Genomic DNA, 27854 nt, shown 5'->3' on the forward strand with positions numbered 1-27854 from the left:
TGAAGAAGAGAAACAGAAAAAACACGAGATGAGACAGAAGAGGAGGGATTAATAATGGAGAATGGAGTCCCACTGTGGGGTCAGACATCGATTACTGAAGAACACCTTGACACACTCACTCACAGAGATGCATATACAGATACAGGAAACAGGGCTACACACACACACACAAGTGGACATACACACTCATACACACACACACACACACACTCGGATAGAGAGTCCGAACGCCCGCTTCGCCTCGATGAAACTAGAAGACAATCAATAGTGAGGGCAGAACCGCAATACTGTTCTCCATCATGACTATCAAACACACACACACACACTCACTCACACACACACACTCACTCAGATCGATGGCTGTCCGCTGTGTCCACGGTTACCGAGCATCGACCCCCGCCGCTAATGGTGACCAAGGAACCTTGGGAATTAGTGTGTGATTGATTGACAGACTGCTTCAAAGACACACGCATCATATAGAAGCCAGTGTGTGTGTGTGTGTGTGTGCTTCAGTGGTCCCCTGTGGGTTGTCCATACGTTGTTTACCCATCTCTTTTTCCTTCCCGTGCATCCTAATGTTTTTCCGAAGGACGAAAGAGAGAGAGAAGAGGAGGAGGAGACAGAAAGAAGGAATGGAAATAGGAAGTGTGGACAGAGAGGATTATGACAGAAGAGAAGTGAATCGTCAGCGTAACGTGACATACCAAATCGACTCGTCGGAAAAATCGAGCGAAAGTCAAGGTTGGTTTAATTCAAGACTTTTAAACAAAGATTTGTCCGTATTTCTTATCACTTTGTCCTTCATGTAGAAGTCCAAACTTCTCTGTAACTGAACCACTGATCAGATAATCTCTTTGCTCTTCTTTGTATGTAAAACCGTATTCTTGGCCTGCTTACATCGCTTGTACTCATCATAGCGTTGAATGGATTGCCATGGAACTTGGTACAGTTGCCCGTGATGCCTGCAGGAAGAATCCTTACGACTTTGGTGATCCTCTGACTTTTCTCTCTAGCACCACCAGCAGGTCAACAATGGTCATTTATCCAGTGAAATATCTACATCTACAGAACGGATCGGTACAAAGTTCGGTCCAGACGTTAATGCTTCTGAAGGGATGAATCCTAATGTATTTTGTGTGAGAAGAAGAGATAGAAACAATGAACTGACAAGATTTGTTTGTGTCCCTAAAGTCTTGGCAAAAACATGTTTTTGCACTATGCAGCCTGGGTGCGAAATAATGTGTTAAAAACCCCACACCGCCACTTTGGCCTCACAGGTCTCTCATGTAAAACAGATAAATGTATTTACTAGAGACTTCCTGATTAAACAAAAGCTAAAACAGTGCAGAAACTTCCACAGAAAAGGAGAACATCAGAAACTAGAATAACCGCCTCGCGGTCGTATTATTCCGCCACTCAGTCAAGCTGCGGTTAACAACCATGTCTGTTGGAAATGTCACCACTTAGTCGTCTTTAATTATTTGTGTGAAATCGTCAGGATTGACATTAATGAATGACCTTTCACCACCAAATTATAATCACTTCATCCTGAAGCCCAAGTGGAAGTTAGTGAAACATTTGAAGAAATTCCCTCCAGGCGTTGGTGAGATATCCCGTTCACGAGAAAGCACCGGAGCACCGGACAGACCGAAAACATAATGAGTCATGATTTGTGGTGTATTATGTTCGAAAGTCAGGAAATTATAAAATATAACATACTGAAGATGTTGATGGCGGTTGAAGTTATAAATGTTGAAACGTTTGACTTCAGGTTTTTCAAAATAAAAGCTAAATTGTTTGAGAGAGTTTGACAATTGACAACGATTGCTGAACTTGAAGTCTCTAAGTGAGTTCTTCATTTTGACCGAACACAGCTTCCTGGTCTCTGGGTAGGAGACCAGGACTGTGTTCTACATAGCAACATGTTAGTCATTAACGCCCCACCCACCACGAAGGAAGCGAACCGTCTCCTCCTCCTCTAAGGCCTTTTTCAGTAAAAGCATGCACTACATGGCGATATTCTAAATGAGATCTGACAGTGTCCTTCCACAGCACAGTGCGTCAGGATGGTCTTTAATAGCTTTGAGTTTGCTGGTGGAGGCTGTTGGGTGATCTTCAAGAGTCCTAAACCCCCCCCCACCCCCCCGAGCTCGCGTGAAACCCACCCCATTTGGCCGTGGTTATAAATATTTAATCCACTGCACCTACATCTCTGACGAAGTGCTCCGAACGCGCTCTCAGAGACGGAGTGACACTTTGAATAAAACAAACAGGAAAACAGAGAAATTGCTCTTTGTGTTCTGAATTTAGAAACACACTGTTCTGTGTTTTTCTGTTTTTCTTTTTTTTCTCCCCCTTTCTTCCTGCGAGCACTCGGAGTGCCAATTTACAAATGCAGTCGATTGCTCTTGTGCTGAGTCAAATAGATTTCAGCTCCGCACTCTGGCACTTAGGTGGCCCATCTTTAGCTTTCACTACAAGTCCAAGACGCCCGTTTGGAACCTTTTCACAGCGGCCATTTTGTGTCATCTCTGATCGACACAGACACCGGCTTTAGAGTCATTGTCTTTGCCAAGTCTTCGACTTAAAGATGTCTGAGTCTGTAAACAGGAAGTCTTTAGCAACAACATTTAGTCACCAGACTCCATTAGAATATTTCCATTAAGTTGAACTGGAAGAGCAACTGGGTTTGAAGGTTGACGACAAGTAATACAGTAATGCCTGTTAAAAGTCAATGGTTAGAGGTTCAATTCTATTAAATTCCATGTTATTGGGTCTATTTCCTGTAAAAAGACGGAGTAGTCTATCCATTGCCTAATAAAGTTTGATAAAACTGGGTCTTTTTTTTTTAAAATAAGTCAATGGTAAAGGGTTCTATTGCCTAATAAAGTCAATGATTTAGGATTATGTTCACAGTTAAAGTTGGTAGGATCTTTTAACTGGTTATGAAACATTCTCTGTAATACAGACGCCTCTATATGACCTACATCAGTAAACAAGACCATCAGAGACAAGACTGTCTATTTTCTATATAGTTATTCTTAATGCTTGACATCAGACAGACTGTCAGAGGTTTTTAAAGGGAGTCCCGTGCTCAGAAACACTACCGCATGGGCTTTACTGCCTAAAAAAAGGCAATCATTTGAAGTTATATTGCCAATTTTTAGTCAATGGTCACGGTTATATTAATTCATGAAGTCAACAAACAGTATAAAGTTAAAATACCAAAGAAAATTGTTCTTGTAAAGTCTATAGTTGGGTGTTCAACTCTGTGATTAAAGTCAAAGGTATGTGTTCTAAAGCCAATGATTAGGCGCTCCATTAGTCAATCATTATGGTTGCCTAATGAAGTCAAGTGTTGTCTCTTCTATTAGCCATTTAAAGTCAGTGGTTAGAGGTTTCCAATGCCTAATAAAGTCAATATAAAAAGGGCAAAATGATTAAAGAAAATGCAAGTGGTTATTTGTTCCCTTAATCAATGGTTAGAGACTCTATTCTCTGTGTAAAGTCAACGGTTAGAGACTCTATTCCCTGTGTAAAGTCAATGGTTAAAGACTCTATTCCCTGTGTAAAGTCAATGGTTAGAGACTCTATTCCCTGTGTAAAGTCAATGGTTAGAGACTCTATTCCCTGTGTAAAGTCAATGGTTAGAGACTATTCCCTGTGTAAAGTCAATGGTTAGAGACTCTATTCCCTGTGTAAAGTCAATGGTTAGAGACTATTCCCTGTGTAAAGTCAATGGTTAGGGGTTTAAATCAATAGTTAATGTGTATGTTGAATTTGTAAAGTAAGAAAATTAAAAGCATAAGGAATTTGTCTATCTTCATCTGTGAAACATGGCGGATTGAGAATATGCCGTCTTTCTTTCAGTTAGTGATTTTGTAAAATGAGTTCTAACCGCCAACAAAACACTGAATTAGTGAAGATCAAGTTTTTAAACAAAACTCCTGACAGAACCATCTATCCTCTTTTATTAGCAGCAATTACTTTGCTGGTACAAACAGGTGTTTTATGGTAATAACGTGTGCTGCAGGTTATTATAGTTTATTACCTCATTGATTGTGTTCTGGCAAAATCAACACACAATTAAAGTTTCTTTAGTAGCTTTAAGGCTCTGCAGAGGGGGAATTCCTCCACTATATCTTTACATTGGAAATAGTCATAACTGCCACTTTAATGCTCTAAAATGTAACAAAGAGAACAGGAAGAAATGGTAAAATATTAGTTTCTGTAGCTACAAGATAAGACATCTAGCGTTTAAACTCAACCGGTGGGAGGCGCTAGCAGCCGCTGACGATGGTGTGTGTGTGTGTGTGTGTGTAGCCGTCATATAGATGCAGGAGGTGGAAGGAAAAGAAGAAGAGGAGGAGGAGGAGAGATGAAAAGGACTTTATGTCACTTTAGTCCTCTTCAGCCCTCCCTCCCCTTTCGTCTCCCCCTTCGTCTCCCCCTGGATCTACTCCTCTCTCTCTCTCTCTCTCTCTCTCTCTCTCTCTGCAGGTGCACATAAGAGTCCTCAGATGAGTGTATTCTTTTCAGGACAAGATTGAAAGCACTTCATCTGTAACCTACACAGAGTACTTGTGTGTGTGTGTGTGTGTGTGTGTGTGTGTGTGTGTGTGTGTGCATGGACAAGTGAGGTAAATGTGTGTGTATGCGCCAGATGTGTTTATGTTTGTCACTGCAAAATGTGTGTTTGTTCCAAAAATGAGTGTTTACGAACCGTGTGTGTGTGTGCGTCAAAGTGTATTTGTGTTTTTTTTTGTGGAGTGCGTGTATTAAAAAAAAATGTCTTTGTGCATAAAGTGTTTGTAGTTGTGTTTATGTGCCTCTGTGTCCAAACTCTGTGTGTGTGCGCGTGCGTGTGTGTGAAGACAAGGCGAACCATTGAGCTGTTTTTGAAGTGAATTAACAAGTCAAATGAGTGCTGCAGCACCCTGCATAGGTTACCACACACACACACACACACACACACACACACACACACACACACACACACACACACACACACACACACTCCCACGCTTATCATCACAGCGTCTTTGTTAAGGAAGATGGGGCCAATTAAACTGATATCACTCTCTTGTTGTCGTTTGTGCCTCCTCCCTTGCTCGCTCTCTCTCTCTCTCTCTGTCTTCCATCCATCTTATTTTTGCCTTTTCTCTTCTGCCCTTCATCCTTTCCTTCGTCTGGCTCTGTCTTCCTTTCCTTTCTCCTCACATCCTTCTTCCTCCATCCACCTTTCTGTCTCTATTAAGAGCTCTTTGCATCGTTCCTCCTTCCTGTTTCTTCTTCTTCTATCTTTGTTTAATTAATGTCATTCCACTTTTCTTTCTAAAGTTCTCAAATGTGATTATGTCAGGTCTTTCTTCATCCTCCCTTCTTTCCTTCCTTCTTCCCTCCCTCCTTCCCTTCTTCCATCGCCTCCATCTTACCAACAACCTCCTCCCGTTGTCATCTTCTTCTTCACCTCCTCATCCTTTTTGCTCTCTTCTCACCACGTTTTCTTCCAAACTCTGTGTTCTGTGTGTTTTCTAGCGGTGTGATGAATGTCCATCTGTGATTGGCTGATGCCCCCCATCGCCGTGGTGCCCGCGAGGTCGTAAACAACAGCCCGTCTCCCCCGGCAACGTGGCGTCTCCATGGACGCAGGGCGGCTAAGACGACCGACTCTGCGTGTGTGTGTGTGTGTGTGTGGCTGAGGCGGAATGCAACATCCGACGACTGCCAAGTGTGTGTGTTGTATGTACTCTGTGTGTGTGTGTGTGTGTGTGTCTAATGAGCGATCATAAGTGAGCAAATGTTTTCTCTGGGTTCCACTAATGTTCCAACAAACACACACATTTCGGCGCACACACACACACACAGACATACCTGATGTGTGTGTGTGTGTGTGTGTGTGTGTGTGTCATTAGTATGCCACAGTGAGCTGTGTCCATATGTCACTAAACACAACCATGTTTTATTTATCCTGGAGAGAGAGAGAGAGAGAGAGAGAGAGAGAGAGAGAGAGAGAGAGAGAGGAGGCCAACAGTCACTGTCAAGGGGACGGAGAGAAGGATGGAGGGAAGGAAAGAAGGAGGGAGGGAGGGAGAGGAAAAAGAAAATTGTTTAAAAAGAGATTTGAAGGTAAGAGCAAGGTGAGAGGAAGAATAATGGTTGAGGGAGAAATGTGGGGAGATGGAAGAGGAAGAGGAAGGGAGGGATGAAGAAGAGGAAGTTTGAAGAGGGAGAGATGAGAGGATGAGGAAGAAACAGGGCAGGAAGGAGGGAAATGAGGGAAAGGAAGGATGGAAGGAGGCAATGAAGGAGACAAAAAGGAAAGCAGAGAAGAGAGGGCAACATGGCAGGTGTGAAGTAAAAGAGAGGGAAGAAGAGAAAACAGGGGAGGAAGGAGAGAGATTAGAGGAAGGTAAGGACGGAGACAAGGAATATGAAAAGGGTAGAAGGGGGAGGTAAGGAAGGAAGGAGGGAGGGTCAGACAAAATAAAAAGGAGGGAAGAGGAGGAGAGGAAATTAGAGGGGAGATGTTACAAATGAATGAGGGCAGGAAGCGAAAAAAGGAGGGCAAGAATGAAAGATAGGAAGCAGGAACAAAAGGTTACAAAGGATGGAGGAGGGATTAAGGAGACAAGAAAGGAGGCGAGGGAGATGAAAAGGGCAGAGGAAGGAAAGAAGGGAGGTGAGTCAAGGAAGCAAGAGGAATGGAAAGGAGGGAGGAAGTTAAAAGTAGGGAAGAAGAGGGAATAAAGGAAAGGAAGTAAAGGGCACATGTACAAAAAAAATAAGAAAATGAAAAAGGAGGGAAGGAAAGAAAGACAGACTGAAGGAAGGGAGGAAAAGAAAAATAAGAAGAGAGATGAGTCGAAGAAGAAGGAAAGACAAGAAGGAGGAGGAAGAGGGAAGGGAGGGAGGGATGGAGAAGAGAAGCTAGGAAAGTAGGAAGTGAAAAAAGGAGGAGAGGAAGTAGAAAAGTAGGATTCACAAAGGATAGAGGGAGAAATAAAGGAGAGAACGAGGTAAGAAAAGGAAGAGTCGTAGGAAGGCAAGAAAAGGAAGGAAGGGAGATGAGTCGAGAAAGAAGGGAGGGAGGGATGGACAGATGGAGGAGTGGGACCCCAGAGACGTGTCATTCATCACACCACCATGCAGTCTGCACTCATTCGCCCTCTCTCTCTCTTTCTCTGCAGGTCTTTTTCTCTTCTTCTTCTTACATTAACATCTTTCTCTCTTTCCCGTCATTCGTTCATTCTCTTTCTGTTTCCTCTTTCCTTCCCTCCATCCTCTCGTTTGTCGTCAACTCCTCAACAATCTGTCTTTCTCCCCCTTTTTCTCTCTCTGGCACTCGTTTTTAGGTTTCATCATCTCCTCTGGCGACATCCCTCCTTCCTTCTCTCCATTCTCTCTCTCTCTCTCTCTCTAACAGACTTTTCTTTCCATCCATTTACACTTTTGGTGCAGAAAAGCTCTTTCTTCTTCTTCTTCCGTTTCTTCCACTCACGGATCAGAGAGAAATGGGAGGGATGGAGAGAAGAGGATGATGTACATCTCAGAGTCCAGCTCTCAGCTTATTAAACAACAACACAGTTGTAGAAACTGCTCACAACACGGTCTGTGGGTTATCTTGAGTAACCGGGTCTTTGCTGAGAGCTTCTCTAATGTCGAGTAACGTATCGTCCCGTAATGTTGGCGAGAAGCCAGATGTCTACGGACGATATCTCCAAAACGATCCAACTCCGGATCAACAAACAGCACAACAAGTAAGAGGAGAGACGTGTATGTGTGTGAACTGTCCCTTTAAAAACCAGCGATTCGGATCAGTAAAAGTTAAAGCGTCACCTCGGTTAAACAAAACGAGAGTTGAAAGAATAAAACGAGGAAGCAAAGAAATAAAAACCATCATTCATCCATCACACACACACACACACACACACACACACACACACACACACACACACACACACACACACACACTGTCTGTCTCTTACCGGTGTGTGACAGCAGGTTGGGGGACAGCAGGCCGGGGAGGCCCGGGTGCAGCAGCCTGGGGCTTTCCTGGATCCCTGCACCAGAACAACGCTTCGGAGGACGGCCCGGACGAGAGCTGGAGGGAGGAGGGGGGGAGACAGAGATTAATCACTACGACACAGAATTAGGTCCACAGCCTCCAGGATGGAGAGACGGAGAGGTCTGTAGAACATGTGATGGTCCACAATCATGTCCTACTACAATATAGATCTATGATGTTGCTCTATTAATGTAGGCAACACTGAGTTATTAATCACATTTTATATTATTCTGCTGTACTTTTTATAACCCTCAATATTATGATGTTACTTTTTCTATGCATCTGTATTATTACAGATGAAAGCAGCGGCTGGATTCCCCCTCTGGGTACTTTGGTACTTTGACGTTATTTGACTGTAGATCTAATGTGTTAGTTTCACGGTAGAAATATTAAACATGTCGGGTGCACTGCTGGTCGGCTGACAGCTGGATGCTGCAGCAGGTCGCTCGCACGCAATCAAATCACCGACTGACGCCACGCGGCGCACAGCTTCACTTCCACACCGGAGGACCGACGGCACACCTGACTCCAGGAAAGCTCAACACACACTCGGCGTCTCCGGCTGGAGACGGAGCGATCTCTTCACACCTCGGACTGACAACAACCGGCACACACAGCGAGAGTCAACACGTCCTGAAACACGCCGACTTTAAGATGAGAGAGGATCTTTATCCGCTTGTTCCGCCTCTCAACGGAGGAAGAATCCTGATGCAAGATATGGAAACTAATATCTGATTTGTGAGGAATTTGTGACATGAAATGTGATTAAAACTAAGAACTCTGATCTTAAATTAACACCAGATCAGTGAGTATCCAAATGCTTTTGATAATAACCTGAACGTTTATTAATATTCAGGATAAAAAGCCATTTAACAAACAGGGCTTTAGCTACATTCTGGGGATTTGGAGGTTTCTGGGGGATTCTACATAGAAAAGGCTTTTAGACTGTTTCCAGTATTTTGTCTTTTGCTAAATTTGACGACTTTTAGGCCAAATAAATCAGTGATTCTGTATTGTTTTTCCCCATGATTATATTCCTGGCAGTGTGGAGAGCGCTTTGAAACAGACCTCAATGTTGGAACAGTAAACAGTAACGCTTTATTTTACAGAGGTTTGTATAATACACCAACAACTTCAAAGGAAGTTTCCTGAAAATAATCAAATTATTTGGAATTAACTGTAGGAGATGATCTTAGAAGATGGTGGAACAGGTAATTCAATAAATACAATATTAAAAAAAAAAAATAACACTATTGTTTTTGAATTATTTGACATATCTTTTTTGTAATGAATTTAATAAAAAATATTTGGGGTATTTGGAGGAGACTGAAAAATCCTGGCTACAGCCTTGTTAACAGTATGTACAGCTTGAAAGCTTTTATTGTGGAGAAGCCACAGGCAGGAAACCGAACAACACAAACAATCAACATAACGTAATGTGCATCAATAGACTTTACTTTAATGTGCATCAATAGACTTTACTTTAATGTGCATCAATAGACTTTACTTTACCAAATGATGGATTTAAACGAGAGGAGACAGAAAAAGGAGGCATTAGCGTTGGCTGGGGCTAAATATGCTAACACTGATGTAAAACAGTGTCTCACACACACACACACACACACAAACAAACATGCACAATAATGCATGTTCTACATGAGCATGAGAGGCTGAATACACATCTACAACACAAGTATCCCTCTCTGTTTCTGTCACACACACACTCTGCTGTATTATGCATGTGCACGTAGGCATAAATAAACACAAGAATACAGTAACTGCACACATGCCACTAAACATAAAGGAAGGCGCGCACACACACACACACACACACACACACACACACACACACACACACACACACACACACACAGGAGGTGTGCATGCAGGCCAACTCTCTGCAGGGTGGCTAAGTAACAGATGGCCGTCCAAAGTCATTTACACCTAGAGCGTGTGAGAGAGAGAGGAGCAGAAAACTCAAACCTGCACTTCACCACAGTGTCACCGGATGAAAATAGAATAGAAAAGACCAGAAGAGAGCCTTAATATAAAGAACGGCACATTAAACACAAGAGTATGGAACTGAACTACACTATAGCAAAGTTTTCAAAACCAAAAACACAACGACAAAACCGTAACGAATAGATTAATCTGTGTGTTTTACACAAATCGCTAACGTTAGCATGTCCAGCTTACTTCCTATGGCGTTCATGCATGCGCTCATATACAAGCTTACACGCTCACCATATGTGTTTTCATCGGGACGGGAGATTATTAGTTCATTATCTATTCATAACACCACGGGAAACGCTTCATCGGACACAGTTTATTTGAAAACGGTGAAATGACACTGGAGAACACAAAACACAAGTAATGTATTTTTGTAATATACTTATTGATTGTCAAATAACAAAAAAAAAAGGCAACTGTTATTATGATCTCCACCGTGTACGGACGAAAATGTGCTTCTTTAGAAAAGGAAGGATTTATCCTTCTGGAGCTCTTACGAAAAGAACAATTTTCGCTTTGGCAAGACAGCTAACCGTTAGCGTACTAGCATTGGGTACATTTTGAGTAAATCTGCCATCGTTTAATAACAATAAATTTATTTGTTCAAGTTTTCATAAGGTGGCAACCTCTGGTTCTGTAGAGTGGATCCAAAGCTTCATGTGTTAAAGCTGCATTCTCTCTAGTGTCCACCAGGGGGTGACTCCTCTGGTTGTATAGAAGTCTATGAGAAAATGACTCTACTTCTCTCTTGATTTATTACCTCAGTAAACATTGTAAACATGAGTTTATGGTCTCAATCTCTAGTTTCAAGTATTCTTCAATACAGCATGATGTTCATTTAGTACATTATGGTCCATTTAGAGTCAAACAGACCATAAAGCAGGGGATGCTTTAGGGCGGGGCTACACGGTGATTGACAGGTCTCTACTAGAGACGTATACGGCGTCTGTACGTCACTCCTCCTCAGTCCAAATATGGTCACTTCCTGGTTGCAAAAAAGCAAAGATGGCGACGGTCAAAACTTCGGGCTCAAGGCTTCAAAATGGCAGAATTCTTTTTTTTTTAATGCACATAAACAGGTGGATGGATACGCACCTATTAATATAAATCTACACAGGTGTAGCAACGGTAACTAAAGAGGGCGGGGCTCAAAGAAGGGTCGATGGCTGTCCAGTGATGCTGAACTAGAATGGAACCGAGCAGAACAACAGAGTAGATGTTGGGCTTTTCAGGAACATGTGGGTATGTCGGTCAGATCCCTCTGGGAGTGGTAGCAAGACGGAGGAGAGAAGAGAGCAAGTGTGTAAAAACATGTGGAGAGAAAACGTCTTGACAAGGTTTTGGGGTGTGATCGCGTACGAGAGAAACACACACACACACACACACATATTGAGAGGGGCAGAGGAGCATGAAGAAATGAAAACATGAACCTTCACTTTTCCTCTGAACTCTGTTTCACCTCTCCTTCACTCACAAACACACACCTGTACAACAAACACACTATTCTCCCTCTGTCTTTTACACACTAACACACACACACACACACACACACACACAGGTGTTTGCATTCTAACGTTAAAGTCTTTCCATCAACAAACCCCCCCCCCCCGCTACCTTTCAACTCTCCCACACACACACTCAAAATGGAAACATGTTACAGTACCAGGTGTGTGTGTGTGTGTTCATCTGCATCCATCCATGTGTAAGCAACATTAAGGTGTGTATGCGTATCCACGTGAATCCATGCCATGTGTGTGTGTGTGTGTGTGCAAAGGACACATGATATCGCCTTCTCATTAGCCTTACAGTTCTTTGTTCAGAGTAATGACTGCAGTGTGTGTGTGTGTGTGTGTGTGTCCCGTAGGGTTGCCATATGTTGGGCATTAATCCTCGTCAACGGTCCACTCTCCTTACCGCACCGAGCACAGGAACAAAGAGCAGGTCACACACACACACACACATGTATGCTGCATGTACACACTTGCATATAGAGGCACAAGCCTGGCCACACACCCACACACACACACACACACACACACCATTGACCTACATTCATTTGTTAACCCTTAACTTTGACTGCACTCAAACCCCTTAAATAGAAACGAATCGGCCTCTGGCTCTCCTTTCTTCGGCGGAACACTTCACCTCATATGTGAAATCATTACATGACAGGTGAGCCAGGTGACCGTTGACCCCCTGGCCTCCTCCTCCTCCTCCTCACATCCACACTGCGTTGTGAGCTGAGCAGTCATTCACTGGAAGTCTTTATAAATTTCCTAGACGACGCAACAACCAGACAAAACGACTCCTTTTCTGTCAGATTTGCTGCAATTTCTGTCTCAAAAGCAGAGAACAAACATGTCTGAATCAAAGTATTGTTTCGTAAGTTCTAATCAGACCGATTAGTTCCCCCCCCCCAATGGTCCGATTACTAGATATGAAAACAACAACCGTACTCAGACTGCGGACCATTGAGAGGACGTGGTCTCGTTCTCTACGTGACATTCCGGCACATAGAACCTTCTTATCTTTACGTGACCTCCATCAAGTCTACGTTATAGATTTATCGTACGATGTACAGACATGACCGTAATCATTTTTACGCTATTCACTTATCGTACAATATATGGACATTTTAAGTTGTTGATTTATCGTAAAGTGTATAGACTTGACCTTCATTTTTACGGAATTGACTTATCGTACGATGTGTGGACATTACCTTAATTTTCACGATATAGACTTATTGTACGACATATGGACATGTCCTCCATTTTTACCTTATCGACTTAGCGTGCGATATATGGACACGACCATTTTTACGTTATAGACCATTCGTGCGATATATGGACATGACCTCCATCATTTACGTTATCGACTTATCGTACAATGTATAGACATGACTTCCATCATTTTTACGTTGTAGACTTATTGTACGATGATTTATGACATGACGTCCATCATTTTTACACGATAGACTTATCGTACGATATACGGACAGGACCTCCATCATTTTACGTTTTAGACTTATCGTACGATATATGGACATGACCTCCATAATTTTTACGTTAACAAGGAGGGTGCAATCCACGTTTTGGCCTCAGACTTTTAGGCCAATGAAAGTTGATTAATTAACAAACAAAATCAATTCTTGCTTGTCCGAGTAAAACCATGCCTTTACAAAGCCACTCGTTAAATCCGCTTGTTAAATCCGCTCTGTTTGGGTGATGGTTTTGTATTGTTAACTGTACAAAAAAGGACAGAACGAATGTAACGTGAGATTTTAACTTCAGGACGGCGCCCATTATCCTGTTTTATGACAAATAAAGCCGTCGGATTTCCCTTCAAACTCAGACACACTGGTTTAAATGAGGAAGTGTCCAGAGTAGAGAGGAAGCTGGAGGCAGACAGTCTGCTGTTGTCTGTTTGCAGTAATTATAATATCGTCTCATAATTAAAGAGGTAATGATTTATTGATGTTAATTAAAATGAGACACAGCAGCTTCCAAATGTTCGCTGCATATGTTATTTTCTGTTTTTTTGATGACCTTTTAATTGGCTCAGAACAACAACAACAAAAAAAAGAAGCAACATGCCACGAATGGAAAACATGAAGCTGACATTTCACACACACACACACACACACACACACACACACACACACACACACACACACACACACACACACACACACACACACACACACACACACACACACACACACACACACACACACACACACACACACACACACACACACACACACACACACACACACACGATCTGATGAGCCACCTTGAAGTAAGTCTTCCCACTTTGACACACACGCACCCTCGCCTGTCCTCCCAAATGGCTGTTTCTATGGCGACGGAGCCTTGATCAATACTCCGTCATTGGCTCTGATGGCCGGTCAGGGTCGGTCGGTCACACACACACACACGCGCACACTCAAACACACACACAAACAGGCATGGCGGTGAATAAGCACGGTCTCGCTAACTCGTTTGACAGATTGATTTAGCTCGGAACGTGCAGAGGTCACACACACACACACACACGCACACGCACACGCACACACACACACACACAGTGCAGTTTATCAAAGCCTGCTGCGGTCAATACGAGGGGTAGAGCGAGGGGTCAGCCCTCTTTAGCTGAAATCTTTCATCTTTTCTTTTATCTCTCCATCAGCCGGCTGATCCGTTTCTCCTCGTTGTTCTCTTCTTCTTCTCTTTTTGTTGTTGTTGTTATTGTTCCTCTTCTCTTTCATTTATTGGTTTTGTGTTTTGTATCTTTCTTCATCTGTGTGTTCACTCTTTTTATGTCATTCTCTTTTATTCCAATAAAAGGATTAAATGTGTTTGTTGGTTTTAGTAAGACAGTAATTAGCAGCCTGGACCTTGTTTTAATTACATTTTTACAATTTAATGTCATTCTATAAAACTTTTTCTTATTTTTATTTTTTTGTCCATGTTATTTTTTAAATTGTTTTACTGTAAGCTTCCTTTGTATTTTTAAATCATTTAAATCTGATTTCATTGTGATTTTGTGTGCATATTCTCTTTAATTCTTCACTTTAAGGCATTTTTAACCAGACGGATGGAAAACGTTTTAATAACTTCTGATATTATTTGGATTTCCTGATTTGATTTTCGTATTTTATCCTCAGTTTGTTTGATCTGCATGTTTTATGTGATAATACTGAAATAACAGTATTGTGTGTTAAAAGTATTTTTTATAAATGTTCTTATCTTTTTATATACTGTGTATATATATACTGTGTGTATATATATACTGTGTGTGTATATATATATATATATATATATATATATATATATATATATAAAGATAATAAACATGTGTATATATATATATATATATATATATATATATATAAAGTAAAATATATATTATATATTTTGTACCTGAACCAGTGAGATTTAAAGTGACTTCTTAGTGAATATTAATTTTAATTTCAGTTTAAAAACACGCCTTTCTTTTTCGTTTTCTGCTCCAGTGTCACTTGTCTTCTTTGTATATTGCTCCATTAATCTACCCGTCTCTCCATCCATCTCCTGTCTCCCCCTTTGCTCCCTCCTTCGTCTTCTGTCCTCCCCCAACTTGAGGTCAAATGATAATGTCACTACCTCTCCGCTGATTCTGTCTGTCTGTCTTTCTCTCTGTCTTTATTTACAGCCGTCTGTCTGTCTGACTCTCTCTCTTCCTTCCTTCCTTCCTTCCTTTACTTCTGTCTTTCTTTCTGTCCTTGTTTACATCTGTCCGTCTGTCTGTCTCCTTCCTTATTTCTCTTTCTTTACACCTTTCAGTGTCTGTTTTCTTTCATCCCGTCTTTCTTTCTTTCTTTCTTTCTTTCTTTCTTTCTTTCTTTAGATCTGTCTGTCTTTCTGTCTCTCTCCTTTATTTATCTTTCTTTACATCTTTGTCTGTTATTTGTCCGTCTCTTTCTGTCTTTCTTTCTCTGTCTGTCTCTCTTTACATCTTTATTTCCGTCTCTGTCCGGCTGTCTCCACCCCCCCCCCTGTCTCTGTCTGTCTCCCCCACCCCCTGTCTGTCTGTTTTCTGTCTCCTCCACGCCTCTCTTCCATCATAAATCGTGTAACATCCCCTCCCTGTCTCTCCCTTTTACTGTGTGTGTCTTTACTCTTTGTTTGTAGCAGAAGAAGAAGAACAATCTATTCTTTTTAAAGAGACACCAGAGAAATGGGATATACGTCCACACACACACACACACACACACGCATCATAATCATGGACGCTCACGGAGTGAACGAGAGACAGATAGATAGATAGAGAGAAGAGAGAGAGAGAGAGATGGATGTTTACTTTCCTCTGGGCTTCCGCCTCTTTGATTGGACAGATGAATGACTTCATTGTGTGTGTGTGTGTGTGTGTGTGTGTCCTCCTCTCTCTTCTTCTGCCTTTTTTTTTTTGACAAGAGCGTAAAAAGATGGAGAGACAGAGAAGAAGACGAGTAGAAATAGACAGATATAAAGAGAGACAGAGGTGGCCGATAATAAGTATTGATTGAGAAGAGAAGTAGAGCGAAAATAATAAGGGAGAAAAAAACTCACCTTAAAACGCAGAATGGAGAGAAACAGGAAAACAACACTGATTAACAGCTGACACTTCTCCTCTTTTCATCCCTCTGTTTATCTATTATCTTTCTCTTCTTATTGTAATCATCTGTCTGCGCCTCGCTGTTCTAATTCATCCATCCATGTATCCATCATTCAATCACCTCATATTCTGTGTTGCAGTATTTCTATCATCAGGTGACACGTGATTCTCTCAATCAGAGGTCATATTTATGGCTGGATGGACTGTAGGAGGATGGATGACATCCATCCATCCTCCTACAGTCCATCCACCCATCCATCCATCCTCCTACAATCCATCCATCCACTCATCCATCCATCCTCCTACATCCATCCATATCATTCCATCCACCAATTCAGCCTTGTATCTATCAACCTATCCCTTTTTTCTGTCCATCCCTGGTCCTATTCATCCATCCATCATTCCACATATCCATCCTTTATTCATCCATCTCTATATATATCCATCCATCCAACCATCAGCTACTCTCTCTCTCTCTCTAGAGAGGAACAGGTGTGCTACGGGACAAGAGACAAAAACACTCCTGCATTTTTAACCAGCACCTATTAAATATTAAACACTGCACACACACACACACACACACACACACACACACACACACACACACACACACACACACACACACACACACACAGGGAGTGACACACAATCGCTGATGAGACAAGTTATACAGGTCGATGGGCTAACGTGTGTCTGCATGTCTGCGCGAGTGTGTGTGTGTGTGTGTGTGTGTGTGTGTGTGTGTGTGTGATGGCTTTAAGCGTCATTACCTTACTTCCTAGGCATGCGGGCAAACACACACACACACACGAGGATAATTCATACACGGTGCTCTCACGTGTTAGCATTTAAGAGGTAAAACTATAACAGACTCCATGTTCTCTCTCTCCCTTCCCCCTCCCTCCCGCCATCTCTTTGAAGTGCTCCATAACAAACTATAACAGGAAGTTTTCAATGCGCCACATTGAGAAGGAATGTCACATATGGTATGAGGGAGGGAGCCGTGAACAGATAGATACATACATCGATAGAGGGATAGGAGTAGCATGAAAAAAAGAATGTGTTCAAAAGAGCAAAAGGTCATGAAATTGACATGGACCTCTAATTGTGGGACACATCGTGGTCTTTCTGCTGGTGCCTCATGCAAAGATTATCTCAAAATACAATAAGTCAGAAGAAGTCCCTACAAAATTCATAATTCAGTATCCAATACTTTGGTTTATGACCAAATACTTGTCTTTAGCATTCAGTGCTTTTTGGCAAATGTTAGTATGATAACACCTTAAATTAAAATGTGGACACAGTAAACATGATACCTGCTGAACACCAGCATGTTAGCAGCGTTAATTTGTCCCCCCCCCCCCCAAGAGTGTTCCGGCTAGTTCCGCCCACCTGTGCTCTGATTGGTGGAGTATCTGGCGAAAGAAATGTGCTTTCCTACGCTAGTTAGCTTATAAAATCCACCATGCTTTAATGCTACACCGGTTACGGAAGTGAGCCGAGCAAAGTTGTCAATCATCTGTTGATAGCAACGTGCTTTCCCACGCTGTGACGAGAGTGTGTGGATGAAGCATTACTTTTTTCTTTTTCTTTTTTTTTTTTTACTTTAAATCATTTAGCGGCTGGCTAATTAACGAGCTAGCTTATTAATTCCACCATGCTTTAATGCTACACTGGTGACAGAAACTGAGCGCACATTGCCTCTGCCAGGAATCTCCTTAGATTTAGGCAACAAACTCAGTCTACTTGGTTAGGTTTAGGTCACAGCACGGAAAGAAGTAATAGCCAATCATGTTTGCATTCTGGCTTTAGCATTTAGCCCAACAGGGCTAGAGGACAGTTTATACCACACTGGCAGCATCGCTAACCGGTTAGCAAGCAGTCTAGTGTCTCACTGTGTTGATCTTTGCTCAGAGGAGAAAGATGAAGAGGGAGAGACGGCAGAGAAGGAGGGATGAAAGTAATGAGGAGAGACGTATGACACATGAATGAGGGAGGGAGGGTGGTGGAAAATAAAGAAGGGCAGTAAAGGAAAGAAAGAAAGACTTGCCCCAACCATCCGATCAATTCCATCCCCCCTTTATTTTTTTTCCACCATCTCTCCATCTTTTCCCAACTGTAGTTCATTTTCTGCCCCTCCGACTCTTCATTCTTCACCTCCATCCATCCCTCCCTCTTCTACCTGTCCTTTCCTCCCCTCTCTCTCTCCATCAATCTCCCCCCTCCTCTCCATCTCCCTCCCTCTCTCTCTCTGCAGTTAAGTCAGTGTAATGTAAATGATGTGCCATCGATCGCCCCTGACAGTGCAAGGACGCTCACCTCTCCTCCTCTTCTTCTTCTTCTTCATCGTGCTGTCATCTCTCTCTTTCACACCCCTCCCTCCCCCTCTCTCTCTCTCTCTTTCCTCTAACATCTTTTATCTCTCTCACTGTCTCTCCATGTCTCTCTCTCTCCCTCGCCCGCTGCCTCCCACGCCTGTCATCTTTCATCTCTCCCTCTCCCTTCATTTTTACTCTTTCCCTCTTTCACCGACCATCATTTATGTCTCCCTCTCTCTCTCCCCCCTCCATTGTTCTCTCAGAGCATCTGCTCTCTCTCTTCCTACCTATACCATCTTTTATCTTAGCCTCTCTTCATTTCACGTCCTGTCTTTTCTTCTCTCTCTCTCTCTCTCTCTCTCTCTCTCTCTCTCTCTCTCTCTCTGCTGTCTCAGGTCTCTGCAGTCCATCTTTAGCCGGCTGCCGTCGCTAAAAGGAACAAAGACCACCTTTTCTTGTTCTTTACAATAAAGAGGTCCAGCTAGGGTTTCATTATATACATCTACTTCTAACTCAGACTCAAATAGACTGTGAGGAAAGGTTTAGTCACTTTGGTTAAAGTTAAGGATCCTGATCTCTGTTGAATAAGGAGTCTCAAGTTTTCAATATTTAACTATCTCCTTATTCAACGTATCCTCATGATCACTTACGCAGAAGTTACTCCTCATTTTTCGTGCATTTTCCTACTAAAGTCCAGCAACTATGGTGTGAATTTTAGCTTGTTACATGAACACAGTCTTTTCAAAATAAACTTCCATCTTCACAGGAAACAACCAGAAGACGATCTTCTCCTAAACCCAACGAACGAAGGTGGCTGTACTCAAGTACAGAAGTTATGTTAACCAATAAATAAACGTTGACTTCTCACTGTTATCCTCACAACTCTGGCATGAACTAATATACAATTACAATCCATACTAATATATTTAATAAAATTGCAAATAATATCAAATAAATACATTAATTAAAATTAGTAATGTAATTACTGAATAATGATCATTAATATCGAAAATAAATGTATATAAATGTATTATTATTATGATTTCCTCTCTGCTTCATGTTTTCTTATACGTCGTCCTCTGATTCTTCTTCTCCGTCCTCTGTTTTCTCTCTCATCTCTCTTGTCACTCCTCCTTTGTTTCCTCCTTCTTCCTCTTGCTCCCTCTTTCCTTTCTCCTTATCCAAATAGAGGACACAGACAATCCAATAAACGCCCACGCTCTCAACAGCTGGAGTGTGTGTGTGTGTGTGTGTGTGTGTGTGTGTGTGTGTGTGTGTGTGTGTGTGTGTGTGTGTCTGCGAAGCGACGAGTCAGCAGAAAACAAGGATGACACCCTCAGCGACGGACAGGAATGTCACCAAAAAAAAAGAAAGAGAGATGAAGAAATAAAGGGAGAGAGAGAGAGACAGATGGGGGAGAGCGAGTGAGGAAGGACATGAGGAAGAGAAGAAGAAGAAAACTCTGGGGACTTAGAATGACACATGCAGTATTACTCACCGTCCCCATACATCACACACACACACACACACACACACACACACACACACACACACACACACACACACACACACACACACACACACACACACACACACACACACACACACACACACACACACACACACACACACACACACACACACACACACACACACACACACACACACACACACACCTGCTCACTTTGTCCACCCTCACAAATGAAGCTTCATAAGAATGGACAAGAAAATTACGCTTCTCAGAGAATTGTGTTTCAGCAGAAATCATCAGTTTTCTGTGAGACATCATCACATAAACAACTCTCTGCAATTATTTTGTTTATCGCAAAATATCTGTCGCCGTCACTGGCCAGGTTGTCATCAAAATGTAGCTCGAATTTTTTACCGAATTTTTTGAAAATCTGCAAAATAATATCTATATGATAAACACACCTAACGCACAAATATTAAAACAGACAACATATTAAATGGATGAAAAGCCAGTTAAAGTTAAACCTGTAATAACTGTTAACATGTTGAAGAGTTGCTTATCTACACATCCAGCAGTTAGAGAGCAACACTGTTACTCATTGGGAGTTTGTGTCGCCTGATGAATGTGAGTCAAATATTCTCTCCGTTTTTGGTCTCCACCACCTCCTGATCTGAAAGATGCGTTTATTTATTTAAAATACCATTTTAAATGAAATCCTGTAGATCTGTAGAGACGTCTAGACTTGCAAAAATCCAAAACATTTTAACATGCTGGTCAATGAAAATGGGAATTATGATGGAATTATCATTCCATCTAATATTGCAATACCAGTCAAATAATAACAACAGGGCGGCCCCCCCCCCCCCCCCCTTCTTAGATGAATCTGCCATTTTGGTCGTAGAGCGGGTTCGTCATCGTACGAGCACACTTCTGTTCAACACGAGTTAAAGTGGCGCCTTTATTGAGAAAGTCAGGATTTACAGATCTGTCGATTGAAACAACTAATTGATTAGTCAATAAAATTGTGTCGCTGTTAGTCGACTGAGTATTTCATTGATTTGGCGCAGTACTAAATCGTAGTTAGATATTTTTTCTAAATCGCTCAGCCCTGTAATGAACCCACCTGCTTATCGTTAATGTTTAAGGAAGTGATCTTAGTCCTTTAAAAAAAACATCCCACAGTAATATTGCTGCACAAAATGCATCTTTCTCGTCGTAATGACATTCAAAATCTGTTATTTTCACCCTTAAAAATCGGCAACACCAGAGAAGATGAATGTATTTCCATTCATCCAACCAAACTACGGGCGTGAACCAGAGCTTTACCCTCGTGAGAACAACCACACTACTTCGCCAGATGGCGGCGGTAACGCACCGATTTGTTCTTCGCCAACGTAGAAGAAGAAGTTCAACCGCTTTTCAAATTGATTTTTCAGTGTGAAGAAAACCTCGTTTGACACGTCAAACTGGGGTTTTTTTCAAAATTGAGCCGCACATGGTTTAAATCCAAGTCAACACGCAAACACACCAGACAATCCTGGTACAACACACACACACACACACACAGCCAGGAGGTAAGCCTGGATCCAACAGTAAGTCCCGTTTTATGACTAGTGTATAACACCAACAGCTGAATCAATATTAGTTTACACTGGGTCACACTGGACACACACACACACACACACACACACACACACACACACAGCTCTTTCCTTTCATAAACACACACATTGAATCTCCCAGAATATATTATTATTGCAGATTCTCTCTCACTCACACACACACACACACACGCACACGCGCACACACACACACACACACACTAGCTTTTATTCTATTACACCCTCGTGGTAGGTCGGGTTGGCCATGTAAGGAAACACACACACAGCTAGCCATTATAAAAGTGATAACATTAATGTAATAAAACACACACACACAGAGCTGGTTATTATAAAAAATGATAAACATTCAAAGAGTTGTAAAGTTTTACAGTGATGAACTAACATATCAACTTTATTAAGGGCCGACTGTCCTCGTTCTCAGGCTCCGTTTCTCTTTTTTTTAACACGCCCATTTAAACCATTTTAATTCCCCCTCATGTGAAGTCAGAAACATTAAACTGCTTTTTATGGCGACAAAGTGACTTTAAGTAAAGAGTTCCAGAGTTGGACGTCTTTCAGCAGCAGGAAGACTCGGGGCCGGGAAGATAAAGTCAGTTTTTATTTGATGGTCGCAGAAATAAAGATGGATTACAGCAGGAAAAAAGGTTGAGAGTTTTATTGTAGAGGCGTAGACGGTTTTATCATCACTTTATACATCTCATTTACTCTGTCACTTGTTGGTTGTGGAAATGCAAGCTAATTTGATAATCGATTAAATGGTTTATCAAGAAGAATAAAAAAATAAATTAAAAAAACGTCAAAACTGATTCAGCTTCTTAAGTGTGAACATTTTCTGGCGTCTTTACTCCTGTGACACTAATCTGAATATCTTTCAACAAGATATTTGAGGACGTCATCTCGGGCTTTAGGAAAACACCATTTTGAGACATTTTCATGGACCAAACAGCTAATCGAGAAAATAATTGGTAGATTAATCGACAATAAAAACAGTCGTAACTTGGATTAATCGACAAGGTAAATAGTCGTAACTTGGATTAACCGACAATATAAATAGTCGTAACTTGGATTAACCGACAATATAAATAGTCGTAACTTGGATTAACCGACAATATAAATAGTCGTAACTTGGATTAACCGACAATATAAATAGTCGCAACTTGGATTAACCGACAATATAAATAGTCGTAACTTGGATTAACCGACAATATAAATAGTCGTAACTTGGATTAACCGACAATATAAATAGTCGTAACTTGGATTAACCGACAATGAAAACAGTCGTAACTTGGATTAATCAACAATGAAAATAGTCGTAATTTTGAAGATACTTGAATAAATCCAGTTGTTTGGAGATATTGGTACTAAAGGTATCATATTTCCACTAATAGTGACACTGTCATCGGAGTGCAATGCTAAACCAATGGTGCACTCGGTTTAATAGCCAACAGCTTCTTGTAGCAAGATAAAACATGTCTCCCGTAATTTACGAGGAACCGAAGCTACGGTCTTAAATCAAATAATCATAGAATCTGACTAACTGAGTTGACCTCCTTTGATATAAAAGGTTATTAATTAAATATCAAGTGCCGTTAGTAACCTTTAATGAATTCGGATTGGGACCACACGTCTCCAGCAACGACCTCAACTGCAATGCCGCCTCGAGCTACGGAGGACTGAAGATGCCAAAAACAATACAATCACATCTCCCCCATCAGAGAGAGAGAGAGAGAGAAAGAGACGTCATCTTGCTAATTAGAGCAGCGATCCAGTGAGGAGGTGATACATCACCGCTCTAACTACTGGAACAATAAAACTGCTTTGTCGATTGCTTTTCTTGTTTCTTTGGCATGAGAACTGGAGCTTTTCATCCCTCGTAGGTTAAATATTCTGCCGTGTTTGTTGTTGGGAGTTCTGCTTCAAAACAGAAAGTGAAGCTGCTGAAGCAAATTATTGACCCACTCTTACTGATCGACGGACTCCAGCTGAGATATCGTGGTCGGATTGTTCAATCGGTTCATTTAAAAAATTTAAAAAAAAGTATGACTTTCTAGCTTCTCTAAACATCTCACTGTGTTTCTTTTATCTACACAACCGGTTTGATTTGAATCCAACGGAGGAAGTCCAGCAGCCCGGTTAGCTGCTTTAACAATGACCTACTTTACAAGGCTGTCGATGGTATTTGATTACACACAAACAGAGTCGCTTTATACGGCTGTTAACTCTCTTATCAGTGCGTCGATGAGGAGAGAGAGACAGGATTATTACTGTAAAACTTCAAAGTACAACTTCACCTCAGAGACATTTATCTGCGAGACACTCCTTTCTTTGTCTGTTCAGCTTTTAGAACTACAGCTCACCTCATGTGGGGGCTTTAGGAGACGTAAAACAAAAAGTGAGTGACACTGGGGTCTAAATTTCTTTAGATTTTGGCGAATTTGCACCATGAAAAGTACGCTGAATTAGTTATTAGACATTCCTGTTTGCAGTGTAACAACATGTGTACAGGAAACTATCACTGGATTACTTTGATTCAGAAAGAAACTCAAAAACGTGAAGATTCTCAGACAGGTTCTGCATTTCTACGATATCTTTTCTTTGAATTCTAAGCAGATTTATGGACGTTTGTTCGCTCACTCAATTCCTCATTTGACATCTAGAAAACATGAACAAAAACTCAATTTTGCAGGTTTTCATCCCTAAAATATTCATGAAATTAGCAGCATCATTTGGAATTAATCATGAAAGAATTGCTCCATTTAAACCTGAGAAAATATGAATTCAACTTAATTATTGAGAGCTTTAATCTCTGCATATGTTCAATTGTGTACTGGCCTGCAGACAAATTTCATATTTTTGAAATAAACTGAACTAAAAAGACTAAAAGCAATTAACTGGAATATGTTTTGACATTTTGCAGAATTGTATGACGGGGTCCTCTCTAATTATGTCAAATAAACTAATCTAATTACATAATTGAAGGTGTACCAACGGAAAACTGTATTTTTGTCTTTTTTTTTTGCACCAAATTTCATAAACTTTTTAACAGAAATTAGTTGTAAAGCATGAAGAAATTATAGACTTGTTAAAAAAACCTTTTTTTCAGTAAAGACAGCAAATTATTTCACTCAAAAATGTAGCTACAGGTTTATTATTAGCAGATAAACAGAAACAAAACACCAATTTGTTTAAAAAGACGGAGTTAAACGCGAGGTAAACGTGAGGTAAAAGCTCATTTCCAGGCTCCAGTCGCTTTGCATTTATTAGCTCAGAGTGATCCAACGCCTCATTTCAGGAGCCACCCTGGAACATTATGCTCCAGAACACAATCTATTTAATGCAAAATGACACCGATTCTGCCATCAGGGGGATTTCAGCAGGTCTCTGAAACCTGGAGCGTTGTCATTCTGCATTAAAGGACACAAGGTGTGCTGGAGCATGGCGGTGTGAGAGCTGTGGAGGGGAGGACGTGAGGAGGCGGGCCTGCTGCTCAAAACGCCTCCAACACTGTCAGTCAGGACTTTTAAACAGATGTGATGTTATTGATGAGGCGCTGAGAAGCGTTTACATGGACAACGATAACCGGAGTCCTCTCAGAGAAACCGGTTCTTTGTGGCGTTTAAACAACAGATCCAGGTACAAATTAGACGCTCCGGAGACAAACTGATCTTAAGTTTCATTCATAAATACTTTCCACCTCCGTAGAGGCTGTGGTACAAAAATACATGATATAATATTAATAACTCTTCTAATCATTTATACAGAGAGGTAAACATCCAGGTTCCTCTTTGCTTTATGCAATCGCCTCATCAGAAATATGAACTAAACAATACTAGTGCAAGTTTATGCCTCGTTGTGTGGAATTGTTATTTATTAAGATAATAGTATCCGATGTCAGATCGACAGACATTTAAGGAGTTTAATCTCATCCAGATGGAACAAACTGTACCCAAGAACCAATTCGAGGTACTTGTACTTTGTGTATTTCCTTTTTAAGCAACTTTCTACTCCTCCACTACATCTCAGAGGTAATATTATACTTCTTACTTCACTACATCTTAGAGGTAAGTATTGTACTTTACATAATAGTTCTTTATTATTACTTTGAATGCAGGATCTGTACTTGTAACAGAGTATTTCGACACTGTGGTGTTGCTGCTAAAGATCTGAGTACTTCTTCCACTGCAGCTGCACATGCATGACCTCCTCTCGTTCTCTCTCATATCTGCTCACACTTGTTTCCAGTAAATATCAGGCAGTGTGACACATCGCCTCTCCGTGTCCCTGACAGTCATTCCCTTTCCTGGAAGTCTCTGCCTGGTTACATTTCACAGACGCACACTGGCCAACCTTTGTTGTTCTTAATAAAGCGGCTTGTTATTGCCCCGGTTATGCTGCCGCGGTCGAGTTAATCTGTTGTCAGGGAGTCCGGTGTGCTCTCTGGATTGCGCCGAGTCAGCTGTTAACCAGCTATGGCGCTTTAAATGGAGTCAGCATTAGTCTTCTATTAATTAAAGCTGACTGATAATTTCCCCTGTTTTGTTCTTGTTATTGTACACTGGGCAGTAAATGTGCCGCGCAAATGAAGCCGTCAGTGCAGTAGTTCTGGTGTAATTGTTGCTGATGATATTTGGGGAGTTGAGACTTACTTTGTGGCATCATTGAAAAAGTGCTATGAATAAAGTTTTCCATGTACTTTAACATTAACAAAGTACATTTACTGAGGTGCTGTAGTTTTTTGGACACTTCTACTCGTTCTCATCCCAACTCGTCACATACGGACGCTTCGCCAGGACTCCTTTCTTTAAACACACTAGGTAGCTACTCGGTTATGTTTAACATAAGTTCATAAGAAGTACTTTTGTCAAGTAAGCTACGCCGACGTAAGACAATGTTAGTTTTTGGTTTTACACAGGACACGAACATCGGTCTCCTAGGTTAAAGTCATGCTTTTATTTTGACCCGTCCATCCACCCAGTCCTCCCTTCCTCAAGGAGCATTTTCTCTCAACGTCAAATAATTGTGTGGATGGGTTTACGTCGTTGTTGTTGTTGTGGTGGTTGTTGTTGTTGTGGTGGTTGTTGTTGTGGTGGTGGTTGTGGTGGTTGTCATTGTGGCTGTGGTTGTTGTTGTTGTCGTTGTGGTGGTTGTTGTGGTGGTTGTCGTTGTTGTGGTGGTTATGGTGGTTGTTGTGGTGGTTGTTGTCGTTGTCGTCATTGTTGTGGTGGTTATGGCGGTTGTTGTCGTTGTGGTGGTTGTTGTGGTTGTTGTTGTGGTTGTCATTGTGGTTGTTGTTGTTGTTGTGGTTGTGGTTGTTGTCGTTGTTGTCGTCGTCGTGGTGGTGGTTATGGCGTTTGTTGTGGCGTTTGTCGTTGCTGTTGTTTTGTGGTGTTTGTTATTATCATCATAACAATAATAATAATAATATGTTTATTTAAACATCAACTTTCAATAGCAGACGACACAAAGTGCTTCACAGAAAAAGACAAAACACCAGACATGAACTGCAGATATGAAGCTAAGAAAACAGGAAACTAAACAAAAACAATTCTAAACAAATAGTTCTTGAGCTGCTTTTTGAAAGTGTCAACAGATCTTTAGTCCAATGGGACAGTTTAGAGCTAAAATTACAGTAACTTATAACTTTTATTAATAAATCTGAGCCGATCGTTTGATTTAAACACACTGCAGTTTACATGCTGTGAAAAACAACACTGGTGAAAGCTGTTAAATAATAAGAGATAAAACAATATCACACCACAGCTCTTCAGACAGAAACAGATATATGAGAAAGAGCTCATTATTAAAGCAACAGGATGTTGTTTTAGTACATTCAGTGCCGCGCTGACCTTGGATCACAATCCACTCCAGCACGTTTGTCAGATGTCATTTCCTCTCGCTCTTACAAAATCTCTGATTGTTAAACTTTGTCAATACGCCTTAAAGAATAATGATAGTCTCCATTTTAACACAAGTTAGTGGTGAATAATGAGGCCGGGAATACTGTATGTAGCCCATAGCATGAAGAACAAGGAGAGGGGGGGGTGGGGGGCGCACAAGAATGTGGCTTTTGTAGGTCACCCAAAACAAAGCATGGGGAAGCGAACACACACACACACACACACACTAACCTACAACCATCCCATTAGGAAAACACACTCACACAGGTGCGTACATCTAAGCCCACATGTTCACACACACACTTACACACAAGACGAGATCAAGACAGAATT

The 27854-nt window shown here is 41.3% G+C and overlaps 1 protein-coding gene across 1 annotated transcript in view; it reads right to left on the bottom strand.

Moving 5' to 3' along the window:
• dachb (dachshund b) overlaps nt 1-27854 on the bottom strand; it is a 72013-nt gene that overhangs the window by 21658 nt on the left and 22501 nt on the right. Inside the window, exon 2 of the mRNA XM_076092338.1 lies at nt 7989-8104. Coding sequence (XP_075948453.1) covers nt 7989-8104 — 116 coding nt within the window. The remainder of the gene's footprint in view (nt 1-7988; nt 8105-27854) is intronic.

Source organism: Anarhichas minor, unplaced genomic scaffold, assembly GCF_050575085.1.
Source record: "Anarhichas minor isolate MPS153535 unplaced genomic scaffold, ASM5057508v1 ptg000016l, whole genome shotgun sequence".
Lineage (NCBI taxonomy): Eukaryota > Metazoa > Chordata > Actinopteri > Perciformes > Anarhichadidae > Anarhichas > Anarhichas minor.